Genomic DNA, 19011 nt, shown 5'->3' with positions numbered 1-19011 from the left:
CGCTATTTTATCGTTTGTTAATCAAATGCTTATTTAGGGCCCTGGTTTATTAACTCTTTCTGCGGCAGACACCGGTGGGGTGGGGGGAGGGGGGACACCTGGCCATGTCTAGGATGGGGGATGCAGGCGTCCTAAGGCTGTGCCGTATGTCCCCAGCACTGCTGTCCCCATGGTGGGACAAGCATGCAGCCCTGAGCCACCCTTGCCACCCTGGGGACAGCCAGCCCCCACATGCCATGCCAGTGAGGGTGTCAGTGGCACAGGACAGGATGGACTGCTGTGCTGCCCTGCTGTGTGCCCACCACTTGCCCAGCATCCCTGTGACACTCTGGTGCTGCAGGGCAGGATGCAGCCTCTGGCTGATGCCTTACAGCATGCTGGGGAGGGGGTGGCAGGCACCCCAGAGGCGTGAGCAATGGCCCTTGTTGGTCACACTACATTTCCTTTTCATTAGCACTAAGTGTGGACATGAGGGATCGGCGCGGGTTCAGCGGGCGCAGCCACTGTGCGGCTGCTCTCCCTGATGGATGGCAGGGATGGGAGGGGGCTCCCACTTCGCAAGCGGGGGGACGGTGGTGATGCACAGGACCACTGGCATGGGGCCTGCTGGGGTGGATGATGGCCCAGCCAGGGCATGCTGGAGGTGGCCGAGCCCCATTTCCCCGCAGGTGCTCAGCAAAGCGCAACTGTGGCCAACCCGGCATCCGGCGCATCCCCGGACCTGCTGCCGCACTTCCAGCTGGAGCCAGAGGACGTTTACATTGTGAAGAACAAGGCAGTGAGCCTGGCCTGCCGTGCAACCCCTGCCACACAGATCTACTTCAAGTGCAACGGCGAGTGGGTGCACCAAAGTGACCACGTCACACAGCACAGCACTGACCGCAGCACCGGTGAGCACTAGCGGGAGGGACGGTGCCGGCCCCAGTCACAGGGAGCCACGTGTGCCACTCTTGGTAGGGCTTGCATGGGGCTGGGGCCGTGGGGACTGCTCCTGGCACACCTCTGCTGACACGCTGCCAACTGGTCCCAGGGCTGCCAGTGATGGAGGTGCGCATCGAGGTCACTCGCCAGCAAGTGGAGAAGATCTTTGGGCTGGAGGAGTACTGGTGCCAGTGCGTGGCCTGGAGCTCCTCTGGCACCACCAAGAGCCAGAAAGCCTTCGTGCGCATCGCCTGTGAGTGTCTTGTGGGTGCCCAGATGGGCAGTGGGCACTGGCCTGGCCCCACCCTCACCCCTGTGCCTCCCCAGATCTACGCAAGAACTTCGAGCAGGAGCCGACAGCCAGGGAGGTCTCCATCGAGCAGGGCATCGTGCTGCCATGCCGCCCTCCTGAGGGCATCCCCCCTGCCGAGGTGAGTCCCTGCAGCCGGGCAGGGCAGGATGAGGATGCCGTGCGTGCTCCCACACAGGCACATGGTGATGTCCTTGTGCTCTGCAGGTGGAATGGCTGCGCAACGAGGAGCTGGTGGATCCGGCGCTGGACGCCAATGTCTATGTGACGCCAGAGCACAGTCTGGTGCTGCGTCAGGCCCGCCTGGCCGACACTGCCAACTACACCTGTGTGGCTAAAAACATCGTGGCCCGTCGCCGCAGCTCCTCTGCCGCCATCATTGTTTATGGTACAGCCCCACTTTGCTGGTCCCTGCCATGCTGCCCCAGTGTCATCCTCCCCGTCCTGTCCCTCCCCACGTCCACTTCATGGCAGGGCACTGACGGGTCCCTCTCCACCCAGTGAATGGCGGCTGGTCGACGTGGACGCAGTGGTCAGGCTGCAGCACCAGCTGTGGACGGGGCTGGCAGAAGCGGAGCCGGACGTGCACCAACCCCACACCCCTCAACGGAGGGGCTTTCTGTGAGGGCCAAAATGTGCAGAAAACCGCCTGCACCACCCTCTGCCCAGGTACCCGTCCTGCCCAGGGCACCACCACCGCCCCACCGTGCGGATGCTGCACTCCCCACTGCGCTCATTGAGGTCCCTGTCCTCACCGGCTGTCTTGTCCTCCAACTCCCCTGTGTGTCCGTCTCTGCCAGCCCTGGGGCAGGGGAGAGGGGTGGTAGCGGGTTGGTAACCTCGAGTTGTACCCACAGTGGATGGCGCCTGGTCAGAGTGGAGCAAGTGGTCGGAGTGCGGGGCCGAATGCACCCACTGGCGCAGCCGGGAGTGCTCAGAGCCAGCACCACGCAACGGGGGCCGGGATTGCCATGGCCCCGAGTTGGACACTCAGAACTGCACCTCTGAGCTCTGCACCCATGGTGAGCATGGCGGGGATGACAGGATTGTCCCCTGGGAAAGGGGGCTGGGGGTGGCTGTGGGTGCTGACACCTGCCCTGCACAGCTGCCCCTGGTGCAGAGGACGTGGCGCTGTACGTGGGACTGGTAGCCGTGGCCGTGTGCCTGGTGCTGCTGCTGCTGGTGGGGGTGCTGGTGTACTGCCGCAAGAAGGGGGGCCTGGACGCTGATGTGGCTGACTCCTCCATCCTCACCGCCGGCTTCCAGCCCGTCAGCATCAAGCCCAGCAAGGCCGGTGAGCAAGGGTTGAAGGGACAATGCACCGCACTGGGACATGGTGTCCCTTGGGACGTGGGGGTGGCCATAACCCCCAGGTGGATTGGGTAGGGGCTGTTTGCCCCAGGGCATCCCTGGGTGGGGTTCTGTGCCCTGTGGGATACCTGGTCTTGAGCTGGGGTTCTGTGCCTTATGGGTCAGGGATGTTGAATCTTAAAGAGTCCCTGACTGCAGGGTCAGTGCTCTGCGTCACGTAGGGTCCCTGGTTGTGGGCAGGGGCTCTGTGTCCTAAAGTATCCCTGTTCCCTACACACAGCACCCTGAGTTGCTGCTATGTGCTCTGAGGACCCCACTGGTGACTGTACCCCAAGGGTCAATACCATGGAGCAGGGACTCAATGCCCTTTCAACCCCCAGGGGTGGCTGTGCCCTATAGGATCCTCACCATGGGGAAGGAATTGTGTGCCCCATGCCCCCTGGGGCCGACTGTGCCACTGCATTGCTGGCGGGGACCCCCTGTTCCCACCATGCCCTGGCACCATGGTTGCTTGCTCTGTGCCACAGACAACCCCAGCCTGCTCACCATCCAGCCCGACCTCAGCACCACCACCATGACCTACCAGGGCTCGCTCTGCTCACGCCAGGATGGCCCTGCCAAGCTCCAGCTGCCCAATGGGCATCTGCTGAGCCCGCTGGGTGCTGGGCGGCACACGCTGCACCACAGCTCACCTGCTGCTGAGGGCGCCGATTTCGTGGCCCGGCTCTCCACCCAGAGCTACTTCCGCTCTCTGCCCCGTGGCACCAACAACATGGCCTATGGCACCTTCAACTTCCTGGGGGGGCGGCTCATGATCCCCAACACAGGTACGCTGGGGCGGGGGGTCTGGAGCATTGCCCAGTGCAGGCAGTGTCCTCATGGGGCTCACTCCCTGCCTGCACCCCCATTCCCACCTAGGGATCAGCCTGCTCATCCCACCTGATGCCATCCCGCGGGGAAAGATCTACGAGGTCTACCTGACCCTGCACAAGCAGGAGGAGGTGAGGTAGGTGCAGGGGCTGCCGGGGCACGTGGCTCTTGGAAGGGGGTCCGTCCTGACTCAGCTGCCCCCATTGCTGCCCCAGGCTGCCCCTGGCCGGCTGCCAGACGCTGCTGAGCCCCATTGTCAGCTGTGGCCCTCCCGGGGTCCTCCTGACCCGGCCTGCCATCCTGGCCATGGGGCACTGCGTGGAGGCCAGCGCCGAGAACTGGAGCATCCGGCTGAAGAAGCAGTCATGCGAGGGCACGTGGGAGGTGAGCATCCACAGGGACAAGGGGATTTAGGGATGGAGGGGGGACGGCTGTGGCCAAGGTGCATTTCTGCCTGGGTGCCGCAGGACGTGCTGCAGCTGGGTGCTGAGCCGTGCACGGAGCTGTACTACTGCCAGCTGGAAGCGCAGGCTTGCTATGTGTTCACGGAGCAGCTGGGGCGCTTCGCCCTGGTCGGGGAGTCCCTCAGCATGGCGGCCTCCAAGCGCCTCAAGCTGGTCCTGTTTGCGCCGGCCGCCTGCCCCTCGCTCGAGTACAACATCCGTGTCTACTGCCTCAGCGACACCCAGGATGTCCTCAAGGTACTGGGGGTCCCCATCCCTGCCCATCTCAGCTTGGAGCAAGGGCTGTGCTCCCAGGGTATGGCATCTCCTGCCTGACCACTGCATGTGCCGGCAGGAGGTGATCCAGCTGGAGAAGCAGCTGGGGGGGCAGCTGATTGGAGCTCCCCGGGTGCTGCACTTCAAGGACAGCTACCACAACTTGCGCCTCTCCATCCATGACATGCCCAGCTCCCTCTGGAAGAGCAAGCTCCTCGCCAGCTACCAGGTGGGGAGTCTGGCCAGTGTGTGGGGATGGGGAAGGGGGTGTGGAGGGATGTCTGCCACTCTGACAACTCCCTCCCATCACCCCACTGCAGGAGATCCCTTTCTATCACATCTGGAGTGGGTTGCAGCCCTTTCTGCACTGCACCTTCACCCTGGAGCGCCTGAGCACCAGCACCTGCGAACTGGCCTGCAAGATCTGGGTCTGGCAGGTGGAGGGAGACGGGCAGAGCTTCACCGTCAACTTCAACATTGCCAAGGTGAGGGCAGGGCTGGGGGACTCCTGGGGGTGACCACGAGATGGCCTCACATCCCTCCCCCTTCCCCCTGGTGCTCTTCCCTAGGACACGAGGTTTTCAGACTGGCTGGTCCCCGATAACGAGGTGGCCACCCCAGCTCTGGTGGGCCCCAGTGCCTTCAAGATCCCCTTCCTCATCCGCCAAAAGATCATCAGCAGCCTGGACCCGCCGGGCACCCGGGGAGCCGACTGGAGGACACTGGCACAGAAGCTCAACCTCGACAGGTGACCCAGGCTGAGAACAGTGATGGGGATGGAGTGGCATGGTAAATAGGGGTTCTGGCCTCATCCTGCACCTATAGATGGTTGCTGGAATGCTGTGAGATCCTGGGACCAGGGTGCTGGCCAAGGTGAGGCTAGCACAGGGCTGGTAGCAGAATGTGGAGCCATCCCTGTGCCCTGACATGGTCCCTCTGTCCCCCTCCAGCCATCTCAGCTTCTTCGCCTCGAAGCCCAGCCCCACAGCCATGATCCTCAACCTGTGGGAAGCGCGGCACTTCCCCAATGGAAACCTCTCACAGCTGGCCGCTGCCGTGGCTGAAGTCGGCAAGCAGGACGGGGCCCTCTTCGCCGTCTCAGAGGCTGAGTGCTGAGTGTGGCGGGGAAGGGGGGGCAGGAAACTCTGCTCCCAGGGGACTGCCACCATGGGGCTGGGGGGGCCCTGGCTGGCCCCCAAACCCCTGCTGCCCCACAGCGCACAGGGAGGACTGCCTGGCCTCCTTGGGAGAGTGGGATGCCTGTGCCCCACGGCAGCCAGGCCCCCCCAGCACTGTGGCGGTGGGGCTCAGCCCGTCCCCGGGGGTCCCACAGCCCCATGGTGGGGGTCGAGGGGGTGCTGGGTGTGCGTCGTGCGTGCGGTGCCGTCGTGCTGTCTGCGTGTGGGGCCGGGCGGCCCCAGGCCCCGTGCCGTGTTGTGTAAAGACCGTTTTTTTAATTCTGTATTAAGTGCATTCAAGTATTTACACTTGGCCTTATGTACATAGCGGTGCCGCGGGCGGGGGGTCTGCCGGACGTGAATGTAAATAAATTCGATATATATTGCTACGTGGGGCTGTGCCCGGCCATGCGCTGCCCCTCATGTTCCCCCTCAGAAGTCAGAGGTGTGGAGCACAGCGCTTTATTGGTGTGATGGTGATGGTGATGGCTATTGCCCCGGGCCAGTGGTACGACAGGCCACAGCTGCCACAAGCGCGGCCCCTTTCCCCGAGCCGTCCTCTGATGGCATGAATTTGACGGTGCAGTTGGGCGCCAGGTCCCGCAGAGTCCTCTGGACGCAGCGGGAAAAACTGGAGGGGACAGGAGGGGAGGGTGAGGACTGATGTCCCCCACCCCATTCACCCCATGCCTCCCACCCCATGCTCCTGCCATAGGGTAAGGGTCCCTGGTGGGTTCCTGCCATCCCTGGCCCCACTCACTGTGGGTGCAGCTTGTACAAGGTGCCATCCACCCCCACAGTGACAGACAGTCGGTCCAGGCCCCGGTTCTCCCTCATCTTCTCCACCACAGCAGCCAAGCCGGCAGCGCAGAGCTGGGCTGCCCGCACGGACACAGTATGGCACACTTCCCGCATCAGCACGCTGTCCTCGTAGCTGGCATTGAGCTCCAGGTCCTGCAGGATTTGCCGTATCTGCCGCAGGGCCAGCCCATCGCTGACCCAGACCAATGCCACAGTTAGCACCAAAGTCCCTGTTCCCACCACTGTCCCCATCCCATAGGCTGGAGTGGTGTCACCCTGCCTGTGCCCCATCAAGCATGGCCTCTTCTCCTGGGGTTCCAGCCCCCCACCCCAGGTTCAGGGAACCCAGCAGAGCCCAGCACTCACAGCTCGATGGTAGAGAGGAACTTGGTCTTGAAGATATCCTTGGTGAAGAGCTTGGGGCTGGGATTGCCGTGGAACAGGAGCTCTTTGTCTGACATTGCCAACAGGATGTGGCGCACAATCTCGCCCAGGTACATGCCGCTGATGAGCTTCTCAAACCTGCCCCAGGCACAGCCTCAGCTGGGCACAGCCACCCACTCCCAGCCCCCTCTGCCCCAGGGCCCTTGCCCACCTCTGCTTGCCGGGATTGATGGTCTGCTCATCCACCACCTTGTCGAAGCTGGTGAAGATGTGGTCCAGGCAGCCATTGTCCCCAAAGGCCCCCCACTCCATGTTGATGCACATGCGGCCCTCGTCCCCTTCCACAGTACCCACGTTCCGCATCTCCTCCATGTAGCAGGCATTTGTCCCTGTCCCTGTGGGCCCCATGCTGGTGTCACCCCCACCACAGTTGTGGTAAAGGCACATGGCCATGCCACATAGGATGGGGTGGTGGTGAGGGGATGGGGGACCTCCTGGTTACAGAGGTGCTTCTCACCCACAATGAGCCCGATTTCACATTTTGGGTCTTCATAGCCACAGGACATCATGGTTCCCACTGTGTCGTTAACCAGAGCCACCACCTTCAGCCCTGTATGCTGCCAAACAGGAGATGGGGACACATGCAGCCTAGTGACAGCCAGCTCGCTCCTGGGGCTGGCACCACCTGGGCGCCGGGTGCACCCCAGGGACAGGGATGGACCACAGGACGTTCCCTACATGTTTGCGCTCAGCAGCCTCCCGCAGCAGCTGGACCACGTCCTGCCCCACACAGCCTGAGGCACTGAAGCCTTTGGTCCAGGTCAGCAGCAATGCCTGCAAGAGAGGCAGGAGCAGCCTCCAGGCAGCCGCCTCACACCACATCCCAGTGTCCTTCCTGTACCCATGGGGCTGGAGGCAACCCCTCACCTTATCCAGGCCCACTTGCTGGCAGGGGAAGGAAAAGGTGAAGCCGAGAGGTAGGGTGTGTGTCATCAGGTCCTGCTTCAGCTGGAAGTCCACGATGCAGTCGATGATGTGGTCAAAGAGCTGTGGATTGTGGCCACAGTCAGCATGGCGGGGGCTGAGATAATGCTGCAGGGGGCTCTCCCAGCCCCATCCCAGCCCTACAGACAGAGGGAGGCAACGTGGACCCCCTCACACCATCCCCTAACCATAGGTCATCAGCCTCACCGCCTCGCCGGTGCCCTGCATGATGGCAGTTGGGATGACATAGATCTCACTGGCCATGCGGATGCCCTCCTCTGTCACGTGCACCACCAGCACACGAAAATTAGTCCCTCCCAGGTCCAGTGCCAGGAATTCACCTTGCTCTGTAGAGAGCCAGCACAGGGCGTCAGCAGAGCCATGGCCTCATTGGCACCCACTTCCCAATGCCCCCGTCCCTCACCGGTGCCATCAGGCGTGTGACAAACGTAGGTGGGCAGCATGCGGACAGAGGCATTGGCATGGGTCTCCTGACCCAGCCCTAGCTCCATCTCCCGCCTCATCAGTGCCTGGACCTCCACCAGGTCATCATGCTTGAGCCGCAGTGGGGCCAGCACCTTGTCCACCTCCCGGCGCTGGGCCTCCAGGCGCACAGCCACTGCTGTCACCATGGCTGCCCCCCGCCCAGACCCATCTGTTGAGGGTAAGAGAGTGGGCACACACTCAGGGGCCAGCAGCCTTGTCACACTCTGCAGGATCTCCTCGAACCTGCCAGAGGAAGAAGATAGCAAGGGCATGAGGCATCCTGCTGGGATGCCTAAAATCTGCTCCTCACCCTGTCCCACGAACAGTCACTCACTTGTGGGTGAGGCTCCTGAGAGCCTGAGACTCTCACAGGGGCCAAGGGAACCAGCTCCTGGCCACTATACCTGCACTGGGGTCATGACCTTCCTCACCTGGTGTGGCCTTGGTACAATTCTCCATCCACCCCCACATTGACAAGCAGCTGATCCATGTCCCGGGTCTCGCACATGTAGCTGAGGACGGCAGCCAGGCCAGTGGCGTAGAGCGTGGCAGCGCGGCTCACCACCGCCCGGCAGATCTGCTGCACCCGGCTGCAATCTTGCTCATTTGGCTGCAGCCCCAGAGCTTCCAGAGTCGTCTTCGTCACAACCATGCCTTCCTCAGTGCTGCAAGGCAGAGCACAGCCTTGCAACACTTGCGGGTCCAACAGCTCGCAAATAGGGGCACCCATCCATCACCACCCCATTCTCCCACCCACGGTAGCTCCTGGTCCCCAGACACTCACCTGATGATCTCCAGAACCTGATGGGTCGTGAGCACACCCTTCTCCTTCAGGACAGCAACACTGCTCCCAGTGAAGAGTGCTTTTTCAGCGGCCAGGGCAATCAGCACGTGCCGGGTGATCTCCCCCAGATACAGGCTGCCCACCATCTTCTCAAATCTGCATGCAGCCCACATGGGAGTCAGTTGTGCCTCCCTAGCACCCCTTGGCCCTTTGAGAGCACCCAGGAGCATTGCAGGGCTCCTGTTGTGCTCCTGTAGGTAGGGTCTGACATGCTCAGGGATGGATGGGGAACCCCAAGGACCCTGTCATTGCTGAGGGGTGGGAGCACCTCTTCTCCCCAGGGCTGAAGGATTCTTCATCCACGCACTCATCATAGGGGGTCAGGATGTCACTCAGAATACCATCATCCCCGAAGCGGCCCCACTCAGTGTTGATACACATTCGCCCGCTGGTCTCCTCTGCTGTTTCTACCAGATATGCCTCGGCCATGAAGCAGCAGTTGCTGCCCTTGTCTGCAGGGAGCAATGGGGGTGAGCACCAGCTCAGCCCCCCCCCAGCACCCTCCACCCTGGCACATGGGGTGCCCGCTGCTCACCTGCAACCAAGGCAACCTCACAAGGTCTTCCCTCTGTGCTGCAGGTCATCATGGTGCCCACCGTGTCATTCATCAGGGCAACAACTTCCACATGGGAGAGCTGACCGGGAGCAAAGTGAGAGCATCATCAGCCCCTCCACAGGGGCAGCCCCTGACCAGGTCCCCCCCACCCCACGGTCCCCCACCTCCTGCTTGTTGATGGCTGACTGTAGCAACTGCACAACATCCCTCCCCACCACGTCCTTGCAGCTGAAGCCCTTGGACCAGGAGATGAGTTCTGCCTGTGGAGAACATGTGGCAGAGCCATTGGCCTCCAGCACTGGACTGGCTTCTCTCCCCACTGCTGCTGTGCTGGGGAGGATGTGGTCATAGCCTGGGACAGGGCCCCTCACCTTGTTCAGCTGTGTCTGCCGACAGCTGAAGGGGAAGACGAAGCCCAGGGGGAGGTGTTCCAGGGGTGTGTTGGCGTCAGCCAGGAACTGGGACAGGCATTGTGCAATGAAATCGAAGAGCTGCAAAGGCATGACTAGGGGTAAGGGCTGCTTCCCTTATCCAGTACCCAGGATGTAGGAGGCAGTCCAGAGCTCCAGCACCAGTCCAGAGCCCTGCCAAGCCTCCATGGTGCTGGGCAGCCCAGCACCAGCCACCCTGTGCCATGGCCTCCTCATACCGCTTCCCCCTCGCCCTGCATGATGTCCTCTGGCATGTCAAAGGTCTTGTACATCATTTGTGGGCTCGGGTTTCCATCTCCAAAGAGGGTCACCAGCAGGGTCCGGACCTGGCTCTGGCACAGCTCCACCACCAGAAAGTCACCCTTCTCTATGGGGGAACAGAGGCTGTGTCAGGCCAGAGACCTTTCCTGTGGCAGATCCCTTAAAATCTGCTCCTCAGCCTATTCCATAGAGGAGGCTCCTGAGAGCCTGAAACCCTCACAGGGGCCAAGGGAACTAGCTCCTGGCCACTCCCCCTGCACTGGAGACTGGCAGAGGGGCAGCTTATGGACTCCATAACTGACTGGAGAGCTGTGTACCCCTCCCCAGCACCCTCAGAGCCAAGTCCAATGAGGTGGGGCTGCAGGTAGCAGAGCAACCCATCCTCAGACCAGGCTGTCTTACCAGTGCCGTCAGGAGTGGCGCAGATGTAGGTGGGCAGCATCTTCAAGGTGGCCCGTGAATGTGTGTGGCGGCCCAGCCCCCTGCGCATGGCCTGCATCATGTGGCCCTTCATAATGTGCAGCCTCTCCAGCGGGATGGTGAGCGCCCGCAGGGCTCGTTGTACCTGGTGATGGTGCATTAGGCCAGAGGCACAGGGACGAAGGGCAGGGGATGCCTGGGGCAGGGACAGACCTTACCGGTGTGCTGGGGGAAGAATCCCGTTCTTGGTTCATCAGATGGCTCATTGTGAACCTGCATGGAGGGAGGTGGCATGTCACCTGCTGAGCGCTGGCCCGCAGGACAGGACTCATGCCTGCCTTTCCCCTGGCACTTGATGGTGTTGGGGGCCTGCCTCCCACCTATCCTCTGTTTCCATGCTCCATCGGGAATCGTTCCTTTGCAGCGTCCGCCCACTGTCTCTGCGATGGTGTAGGTGGCAGCTGTGCCCCACCACGGCCATGGGCGAACCCGACGGGACAGCTTGACGAGGGGGTCTCCGAGACCTGCAAGAGGCGGGAGCTGCTGTCCCTCCCCTGCAACGGCCCGGGGGGCTGGGGGAGCCTGCGCGGCTCCATCCCCGGTCCCACCGCGGCCTCCGCAGGGCAGGAGCCGCTCACCGGTCAGAGTACGAGCTGCCCGCCGCTTCCGAGCCCGAGCTTCGCCGGGGGCGGCCGGCGGAGCCGGGGCTCCGCTGTGCGTTGTCCGGCCCGCCGTACCGGCCAGACTGGGGACGGGTGCTGCGGCTGCCCATGGCGGCGGAGCCGGGGCTGGTGTGGGGCCGATGTTAAGCCCGTGGGGGCCGGTGTTAAGCCCGTGGGGGCCGGGGCGGGGCCGAGGCCGGTGTTAAGCCCGTGGGGGCCGGGGCCGGTGTGGGGCCGGTGCGGGACCGTTGGCGGCGGGGCCGGTGGGGGCGCGGGGGGACCGTTGCCGCTGCCGTCCCCTTGGCAACAGCCCCACCCCGCCCCGCCATTGGCCGGCCCGCCGCAGGCCGGGCCCGCCGCGGCCAATGGGCGGCGGCGCTCGGGCCCCCCCGAGGGAGGGGCCGCTCCTCGCGCCCGGCCGGGCGGCAGCGCTGGTGGAAGCCCGGGGTTTAATTAGCTCCGCATCAGCTCGTCCCGTTAATTAGGCAGCACAGTCCCCCTCTCCCCTGTTCCCGGTGAGGATGCTCCCGGGGAGCAGGTCCCTCCACGGCCCGGTCCGGAGCAGGCAGACCCGCGCTGTCCCGGGGAGCGGGAGCATGGCAGAGCCACCTGGGGACAGGGAAGGCACCAAGGACACGGGGACACCGCGGCCGTGGCTCCTCTGGTCCCCGCATCCGCTGACTGCGGCTGTCAGATGACACCAAGGTGCCCTCCACCTCTCCCGGCTGGGAATGTCACTCCTGTGTTGCTGTGTGGAGCAGGGGGTACTGCAGCCCCCTGCCCAGGGGTCTCTGAGCCCCCACCACCCTCTCCCCCCCAGGACAGGCCTGGGGAAGCGTGATTTGGGACCCACCGTCTGCTGCTCCTCCTCTCCTCCCTCCAGCGCCCTCCCATTCCCCAGAGAAAGCCAGCACAGCTCCGCTGTGGTGCTGCAGTTTCATAAAAACATACATAAATATATTTCCATTTCTGTAACAGAGAGCAAAGCTGCACAGGCACCTATAAAACACACAGTCGCTTCTCCACCCGGCACTCCCCGCACAGGTCGTATAAAACATACAAAAAGGGAGTGGGAGACAAAGGCTGCAGGTGAAGCAGGGGTACGGTGCCGAGAAGACCCTCACTGGGGCACGGGGAGCTGCTGGGGGTCCCTGCCACATCGCCAGCCTCAGAATTTGTGCCTTCTCCGGCGGCAGCCTTTGGTCTGTTGCTGGCTACCTGCACGGAGAGCCACGCGCGGCTCCGAGTCCATCACACCGTCCATGGCTTCCGAGGAGACATCGGATTTCGCAGGGGAGACGTGGAAAGAAAGGTGCTGAAGGGAGAAGGGGCTGTCTGCTGCTGGCTCCCCACTGGCTCCAGCTGAGAGCGCGGGAGGGGACTGTTGGTCTCCTAATCCAGTGAGGGGGGTCTCCACGTCAGCACCTGCAACAAGAGCACACGTCAGCCCTCCTGTGTGAGCCACAGGTGCTGCTGAGAGCACCACTCCCCACCTGTCTCCTATTGTCTTTGGATCCCTGCAGGGAAGCACCAGTCTCCCATATCCCCCAGGAAGCTGAACATGTCTTGGTGCCACTGCTCAGAGCATACCCCATCCCTGCAAGGGCTCTGGGCGCTGGCACAGGTCCAGTGGGCATAGGTCCAATGGGCACAAGCAGGGATGTGTACTGGGGAATGCTGACAGCCAGCTAAGCTCACAGCCTCCTGCTCTGCTCAGGAAGCACAGGCCTTTCCAAGGAGAATTTGCTCTGCCAGAACAGCCTAGGCTAAGCCAGGATGAAAAGGGGAGAACTGGGAAAAGGACGCTCCTGACCCAGCCAAGCAGGCACAAAAAGCAGTTTAAGCAGTTTCCCACCTTCAGACTTGCTCTCTGAGAGCTCCAGCATCCTGAGGAGGCCCCTCTCCCGCTTTCCGGTGTCCTGCCAAGGAGAGGAGAGCCACCATCATAGCACTGCCACAAGGGAACCCCATAGCCCTGCAGGCACAAGTTCCCCTCAGGCTGGGCACAAGAGGGAATGCTGCATGTCCAGGGCCTCCAGCCACCCACAGGAAGGGCTCTGTTCTGCACCCAGCCCAACTAGTGCTCAAGCAGAGGCAGACAAAAGCAGTTAATTAAGAAAAACCCAGCAAGGAGGGAGGCCAGGGTGCAGGAAGCCAACCCCAAGCCCAGCTGGTGAGCACAGTGCTGTAACAGAAATGGAGGCACCAGGGGCTCTGCCACAGCTAGGACATATCCTCCAGAACTGTGCCTCCAAGGGCAGGTTCATCCCAGTCTGTCTGAGGGCACCAAGGCTTGGTGCTGGAGGGAAGGGCCTTCCTTCAGGGCAGAGCCAGATGAGGAATGCACCTCTTGTACCCCCTCTCAGCCCCTGAGAAGATGCAGCCACACTGGGCACACAGGCTAAGGGAAGACCGCTTGGCCTGGCTGCTTTGACCCTCATTGGCCCACCAAAGTCCCCTCTTCTGGCTGCTCCCTGCCCCCAAAACTGCTCTAGAAGGCACTGGTGTCCCAGCTGCGGGTTGGAGCTGCAAAGCACCCCAAAATAGGCCATGGCAAAAATCCACAAGCCCAACAGAGCCACTAGGAAGCTTTCCAATGGCCCATCCCATGCCCAGTCGTGACCTGTTCCCCCATTGAGCTGCCACCTCAGCACAAGGCAGGGCCAGAGGTAACACAGAGCCTCGCCAAGCCAACCCCAAAGAGCCACCTGGCTCCAGCATCTTTCCTGCATGCAGAACCTGCACACCAGCCAGCTGTGGGGCACAGGGACAGAGTCAAACAGCCCCCACAGAGCCAGTCACATGCAGGAGCAGCCGTGCCCTGCAGTACTCTGAACCACACAGCGCTTGGCTGTATCCCAGCCAAAATCATCAACCAGAAATCTCATCATTTGCATCTGAATCCCCAAAGGGCTGAGGCCTGTGATGGATTTAAGGGATTATACAAAACTAAGACATCATGTTGCATCTTCATGCCGTGAATCACATTTCTGAGCACAGGCAAAGCTGCAGCACTAGGGCTTTGCCTGCAGAAACCAGCAGGAAGGCCTTGAAAGGACCCTCTCTGTGCTCCCCCAGGACCGCTGCGAGCAGGAAAAAGCACAGTGGGGGCCAACACCTGGCAAGTGACTGTGAGCCAGCTGCCACCCACACTCCTGCCTCCCACCTCCTCTACCGAGGCACATTCCCCACACCCCACACACCTCCACTGCACTCGCTCCCCCACAATTCTCCCGGGATGCTGTGGTTTGCTCCCAGCACAATTCCCCCTGTTCTGTTTCTGAAGCCTCCCCCGTGGAAAAGGACTTGTGGATGGACTCAGATAGGCTTGTCATCCTGGCGGTGCCCCCCACTCCATCGACATTCAGCCGAGGAAGGCTGCAGGATTGAGGCACACTGGCTGGCAGAGGGACAGCCCTGGCTGTCTGCCCACTGGAGAGGTTACTGGCAGCTCTGCTGGATTAGCTCACCCCTGGGACCAGTCTGTGCTCTCACCGAGCGTAGCAGGAAGGAGGGCAGTGAGTTCTCTGCCCACAGTGGCCCACAGGGACAGGCAATCCTACATCAGGTCAGCTCATCCCCATCAACCAGGGAAGCAGCTCCTGCTGCCAAGCCAGCCCCATACCCAGCGCAAAGCAAAGGAGACGGTATGCAGGGTCGCCCCTCACCTTGGCTCTTCGCAGCCTCCTGGTTCCCTGAGCTTGCCTAGCAGCCTGAAGGCAGCTGTCCACGTGCCTCTGATACTGCAGCAGTGGCACCAGTGATTTACAGAGGTAGCACTTCTCACACCTGCCAGGCAGCAAAGGACAGAGCACTGCATTAGGATTCACCCTGCACTGGGCTCCCAGACACCAGCGGTGACTTTCCTCCTCCAGGCCACGCCACGGAGAAGACGTGTCACCAAATCCAGTCTTGCTCAGTGGGGTTGGGCCAGCACCAATCGCAAAGACTGAGTGATTATCAGTTTTCCCTGCCTGTTCCTCTGTATCCTGCTGCTGCAGCAGCGGGACAGTAATCAAATCTGTTCATCTAACTATCTCAAACACCACTGATTTCTCCCCAGACATAAAGCACCCTGTCAAAATCTACAGAAATGAAGTGCACGGGCTTTGCAAAGGGGAGCTAAATTCTGCCTGAAAAGCAAACCAAGTGTGTTAAATCAGAGAGACATTTTACCAGGGCTGGATGAACTTGTCTGACTAGTAAATCAAGTCTTTCTCTGCACTGTCTCCATTTTACATCATGCCATGCAGGGAGAGGAATTGCAGAGCACGTGCTCCTGCTGGGGGGCTGGCTCAGCCTGTTCCTCAAATCCCCTCATTTGAGTAGAAGGTGCCCAGGCTCATGCAGGACAACCGAGTGTTCTTGGGAAGAAAATCATGCTGGGTGAAAGGAGATGAAGGTCAGGCATGGATTTACACACAGCTACACTTGCTTCCACACCAGGGAACCGTGGTCTGCAGGGACTGAACCGTGCAGGAGAGGACACTGGCTCTTCAGAATGAATTCAGGAATGGACCATCTCCAAGAAGAGACAAAGCCCCCAGGGACCAGCCCCAGCAGCATTGCATTCACTTTGATAGGGGTACTCTCTTAGTGAAACACCCCAGGCTCTAAAATGCATATGGAGAGCCCCCATCGAGCAAAACTCTGCAGTACTTTTCCTGTATTTTCTTTCCAGTCAGTGCTGATTACCCAGATAATGTGTCTAAACAGAAGCTGTCCTCTCTATAATTAGCCTAATTCCATTAGTGATGTTGCCATCCACTGTTTGTAGCAGCAAAATTGCTTCCATAGCAAGGATTTTACTGTCAGATCCTCTCTTATGATGCTTTGTGTGGGTGGCAGGAGGAGGGGCTGCATGGAAAGAGATTAAACAAAGCCACTGCTATTCTGAAAGTCTAATTTAATTAAGAATATCACTACAGGTGCCATGTTGACAGCCTCCATGTCCTGGCCTCTTCTTTTCCTGGGGTTACCAAGCTCAAATCTCCCATTAGAAACCAGCTGAGTTAGCACCCTTTTAGCTACAGCTCCACCCCAGCAGCCACACGCCCCTGACCCACCATGGATTGGGCTGAAAGGAAATCAGTGCAAAAATAAACAATCTGAGAACAGCAAATTCCTCTTGCTTCAGTTTAAATATAGCCAGCACTGCAACAAGAGCCACTGACAGAAGGCAATTTCTTAGGGAAACACTGCTATAAAGCCAACGGCCAGCATTTGTACAGGAATAAAGACATCCACAGTCTAGCTAGAATGGAAGCGTGGAAACAATCTTGGAGAAGGCAAGCATACCTACTTACTTGTCAATGTCTAAGGATGAAGGGCTGCCTTCACCACTGGCAGCTTTATTTCTTGCCTCTCTCTGACGCCGGGTGAGCACTGGAGGAAAAACAGAAAGGGTTAACAGAGAGGGCACTACTGTCCACCCCAAAACCACCCCTACACGATGCCCAAATGCAACAAGTTTCCATTGCTTTCACTCAGGGCTGCAGCACAAGTGATGGTAGAGGCAAACACTGGACAGGGACCAGTAGAGTCTTCTTTCCTGAAGAACAGGTTGCTGACCAAGTCTCCCTTTTTCCCTCAGGGATACTGAAGAATTTATCTTTCCCAGACTTGGAAGCCAGCTAAACATTTCACACCTAACTTATCTTCAGCCAGAAACAGCTGGATCGGCAGTATGTAGTTTACAGGAATTTTAAAGCTGACGCGCAGCAGCGCGATAGCCTGGGAGAAGCGTTATCCAGCTGCTCCAGCAGCACAGCACCACTCCCTGCCAATCCAGGCTCCCGTGCCTGCTGCAGGGAGGGACTGTGGCAGCTGTGAGCTCGGGGACATGGTGAGCTGAGGCAGGGGCTGTGCAGAAGCACTGGCCCTTCTGCAGATGTGGCAGGGAGAGCCTTGCAGGGGAGGGCACAGCTCATACTGGAAAGGGAAGGTTACAACAATTAGCCCCGCAGTCGTCGCTTTCCCACGGCCCATATGAACCAGGGTGACCAGTGCTATTGTCCATATACAGCTCTGGGGGTCCCCTGCATGACGATCTCTACTAGGAGCAGTGCTGCTCCCCAGCAGCTCCAACACATGTGGGTAGCCAAGGAGATCCCCGCTGAGCAGCTGATGATGGGTCCAAAAATTTCTGTTCCCTCAGCAAGCCCAAGCAGCCTTTCCCAACTGGCTCTGCAGGCATCTGCAGGGAGCATGTTGGAGCGTTGTCCCTTTCAGTCGAATTCCTCTCAGCGTATTCCTGTTGACATACCACCAGCAAAGATCCTCAGGGAACATTTCAGATAGCTTAGCTTGCTTCACCAGGGACGTTCAAGACTCCAGCTCCAAAACAGATGTCACAGTAAGCGCTCTCAGGCACGCTGGCTAAGGGGACAACGCAGGGAGCTGTTTTACGGCTCGGTGACGCTGCTTCCCATACTGACATTAGAAAAGGTCTGAATCCAAGGTATAGGCACAACAAACCTGTTTTTGTTGGCACATCATCTGTGATAAAGAAAGCAATGCACAAAATTTTGTGCAGAATGAACGGAATTCTTCTGAGTTTTAGCTAAACCCCATTTCCAAAGTGTTGGGCAACCCCAATATCTATCCAATGCAACACAGCCTTTCCCTTAGCAGCAATCTGCAGCTACAACCAGCAATGCACTGCAAGGTGCTCAGGAGCTGTTGGGGCTGACAGGAGACAACCACTGAAGAAACAAGCTCGAGCGTTTCCTAGGATGTGGGTATTGTCTCGTAGGCGATGACTGATACCAACAGCTCATCTCTCACAGGAACTGAAGCAAACGTCTCTCTTTAACATAGCCTGGCCCAGATTCAAAGTGGCAGCCTGACTAGGATGGCTGGAAATGATGGCCACCCCTCAGGCCACCCAGCCTCCCAAGAACCCAACCAACACATGTGTTTGACAGCATGGTGAGAGCTGCTCTCCAAACCAGCGTGCGCTCGTTAATATTCCTTTAACACCATCTTGGGAGCCTTGTGCACCAGCTCAGGTGTTAATCAGTTCTATTTTCTTCCAAAGGCAGTGAACACATCTGGCATAATGGGCCCATTAGAGATGTCTGGGACTAGCTCTGCAGCTGCCCAGGGGGAGACCCTCAGCTGTGTTGCTGGAAGAAGCAGCACAGGAGAGAGAACAGGGCCAGCTGGTGAGGCACGACCCCTGCCAAAACACTTCAGTCACCCACAAGAAGGTAGTTCAGAATACAGGAGAAGACTTGCCGCAGGGAAAATCCCCACCACAGAGCAGTGCTGACCTGCTGTGTGACAGGAACCTTGTAACTCTCCCAAATGAAATGCTCTTTGCTGGGTCAGACATGCTCCGTAGTCCAACAACCACCTTTTCCCTCACTCAGCATTTCTTCTGGTTGACAAGTCATCCTTGGCCTGTTTGGTTTCAACATGCACCCTGGGGGAGAGGAGCAAACCCTCCCCAGTACAGTTCCGCTATCAGCCCAGCCCAGGCACCTCCTGGGGCTGCAAGGCCAGAGCCACTGAGCTCCTCACCTTGCTGCTTGGCCCACCAGCTTCCTCCCTGTGCTTATTGCCAGCTGTGCCACTTCTGTGCAGGATCTTTTAGTGTCCAGTTCACAGCATCTTGTCCCTTCTCAGAAGCCATCCAGCTTCCTCTACACCCATTCCCTTACTCCTTCTGCTGTATTAGTGCCACTTCTACTGATGTCAGGAGCTTTTTAACAACACCAGTGCTGCTGCTGAAGACTGACAGCTGCACCACACTGCATTTGAGCCTTTGGGAGGAAGGGATATACCAAATCTTCATCTCCCTGAGCTCACTTGGGAAACGAGATGTCAGATGCGTGTAGATGGAGGGTAAGAGGCATCAAGTATGTCACAA

The 19011-nt window shown here is 59.7% G+C and overlaps 3 protein-coding genes across 9 annotated transcripts in view; 1 reads left to right on the top strand and 2 right to left on the bottom strand.

Annotated features, from left to right (window-relative positions):
• The window catches only part of UNC5A (unc-5 netrin receptor A), a 13012-nt gene extending 7314 nt beyond the window's left edge, over positions 1 to 5698 (top strand). Inside the window, exons 2-16 of the mRNA XM_051793641.1 lie at positions 669 to 890; positions 1031 to 1174; positions 1249 to 1352; positions 1439 to 1619; positions 1733 to 1900; positions 2089 to 2253; positions 2337 to 2525; positions 3070 to 3369; positions 3461 to 3548; positions 3628 to 3796; positions 3880 to 4113; positions 4211 to 4360; positions 4452 to 4616; positions 4701 to 4879; positions 5082 to 5698. Of these exons, the coding sequence (XP_051649601.1) occupies positions 669 to 890; positions 1031 to 1174; positions 1249 to 1352; positions 1439 to 1619; positions 1733 to 1900; positions 2089 to 2253; positions 2337 to 2525; positions 3070 to 3369; positions 3461 to 3548; positions 3628 to 3796; positions 3880 to 4113; positions 4211 to 4360; positions 4452 to 4616; positions 4701 to 4879; positions 5082 to 5247 (2624 nt within the window). The 3' untranslated portion in view covers positions 5248 to 5698. The remainder of the gene's footprint in view (positions 1 to 668; positions 891 to 1030; positions 1175 to 1248; positions 1353 to 1438; positions 1620 to 1732; positions 1901 to 2088; positions 2254 to 2336; positions 2526 to 3069; positions 3370 to 3460; positions 3549 to 3627; positions 3797 to 3879; positions 4114 to 4210; positions 4361 to 4451; positions 4617 to 4700; positions 4880 to 5081) is intronic.
• A 21-nt stretch (positions 5699 to 5719) lies between these two features.
• HK3 (hexokinase 3) lies at positions 5720 to 11248 on the bottom strand. 3 transcript variants are annotated; one of them, XM_051793644.1, is made up of 20 exons: positions 11115 to 11248; positions 10857 to 11000; positions 10695 to 10749; positions 10459 to 10621; positions 10014 to 10162; positions 9736 to 9855; positions 9529 to 9624; positions 9344 to 9443; positions 9077 to 9260; positions 8749 to 8904; positions 8396 to 8629; positions 7903 to 8207; positions 7686 to 7825; positions 7422 to 7541; positions 7233 to 7328; positions 7012 to 7111; positions 6706 to 6889; positions 6477 to 6632; positions 6070 to 6303; positions 5742 to 5940 (listed from the first exon to the last, which is right to left on the bottom strand). In XM_051793644.1, exons 1-20 carry the CDS (start codon positions 11246 to 11248, stop codon positions 5799 to 5801), a joined length of 3012 nt encoding a protein of 1003 aa, XP_051649604.1. In that variant the 3' UTR covers positions 5742 to 5798. The 3 variants fall into 3 exon arrangements, with proteins under 3 accessions (XP_051649603.1, XP_051649604.1, XP_051649602.1); XM_051793642.1 differs by lacking the exons at positions 5742 to 5940; positions 11115 to 11248 and having other exon boundaries at positions 6111 to 6263; positions 10857 to 10987; XM_051793643.1 differs by lacking the exons at positions 6706 to 6889; positions 7012 to 7111; positions 7233 to 7328; ... (12 more) ...; positions 10857 to 11000; positions 11115 to 11248 and having other exon boundaries at positions 5720 to 5940; positions 6070 to 6263; positions 6477 to 6591.
• An 812-nt stretch (positions 11249 to 12060) lies between these two features.
• The window catches only part of UIMC1 (ubiquitin interaction motif containing 1), a 40088-nt gene continuing 33137 nt past the window's right edge, over positions 12061 to 19011 (bottom strand). For 2 of the 5 annotated variants that reach the window (XM_051793437.1, XM_051793438.1), the window contains exons 10-13: positions 16445 to 16523; positions 14807 to 14927; positions 12994 to 13057; positions 12061 to 12563 (exon numbers count right to left, since the gene is read on the bottom strand). In XM_051793437.1, coding sequence (XP_051649397.1) covers positions 12307 to 12563; positions 12994 to 13057; positions 14807 to 14927; positions 16445 to 16523 — 521 coding nt within the window. In that variant the 3' untranslated portion in view covers positions 12061 to 12306. Of the gene's footprint in view, positions 12564 to 12993; positions 13058 to 14806; positions 14928 to 16436; positions 16524 to 19011 lie in introns of those variants that run through there. The other 3 variants (XM_051793440.1, XM_051793439.1, XM_051793441.1) reach the window with 3 other exon arrangements.

This window comes from Manacus candei, unplaced genomic scaffold, assembly GCF_025592945.1.
Source record: "Manacus candei isolate 608988 ecotype Guabito, Panama unplaced genomic scaffold, ASM2559294v1 h1tg000037l, whole genome shotgun sequence".
NCBI lineage: Eukaryota > Metazoa > Chordata > Aves > Passeriformes > Pipridae > Manacus > Manacus candei.
This window is presented reverse-complemented; position numbering and strand designations above follow the sequence as displayed.

Bases quoted from the DNA above. Each gene is read 5' to 3' on its own strand.
- HK3 (XM_051793644.1), bottom strand. From the start codon at position 11,248: ATGGGCAGCCGCAGCACCCGTCCCCAGTCTGGCCGGTACGGCGGGCCG. The intron at 8,208-8,395 runs GTGAGGAAGGTC...TTCCTCTGGCAG, and splicing joins TTGTACCAAGGCCACACCAG to GTTCGAGGAGATCCTGCAGA. The intron at 6,633-6,705 runs GTGGGCAAGGGC...TGCCTGGGGCAG, and splicing joins ATCAATCCCGGCAAGCAGAG to GTTTGAGAAGCTCATCAGCG.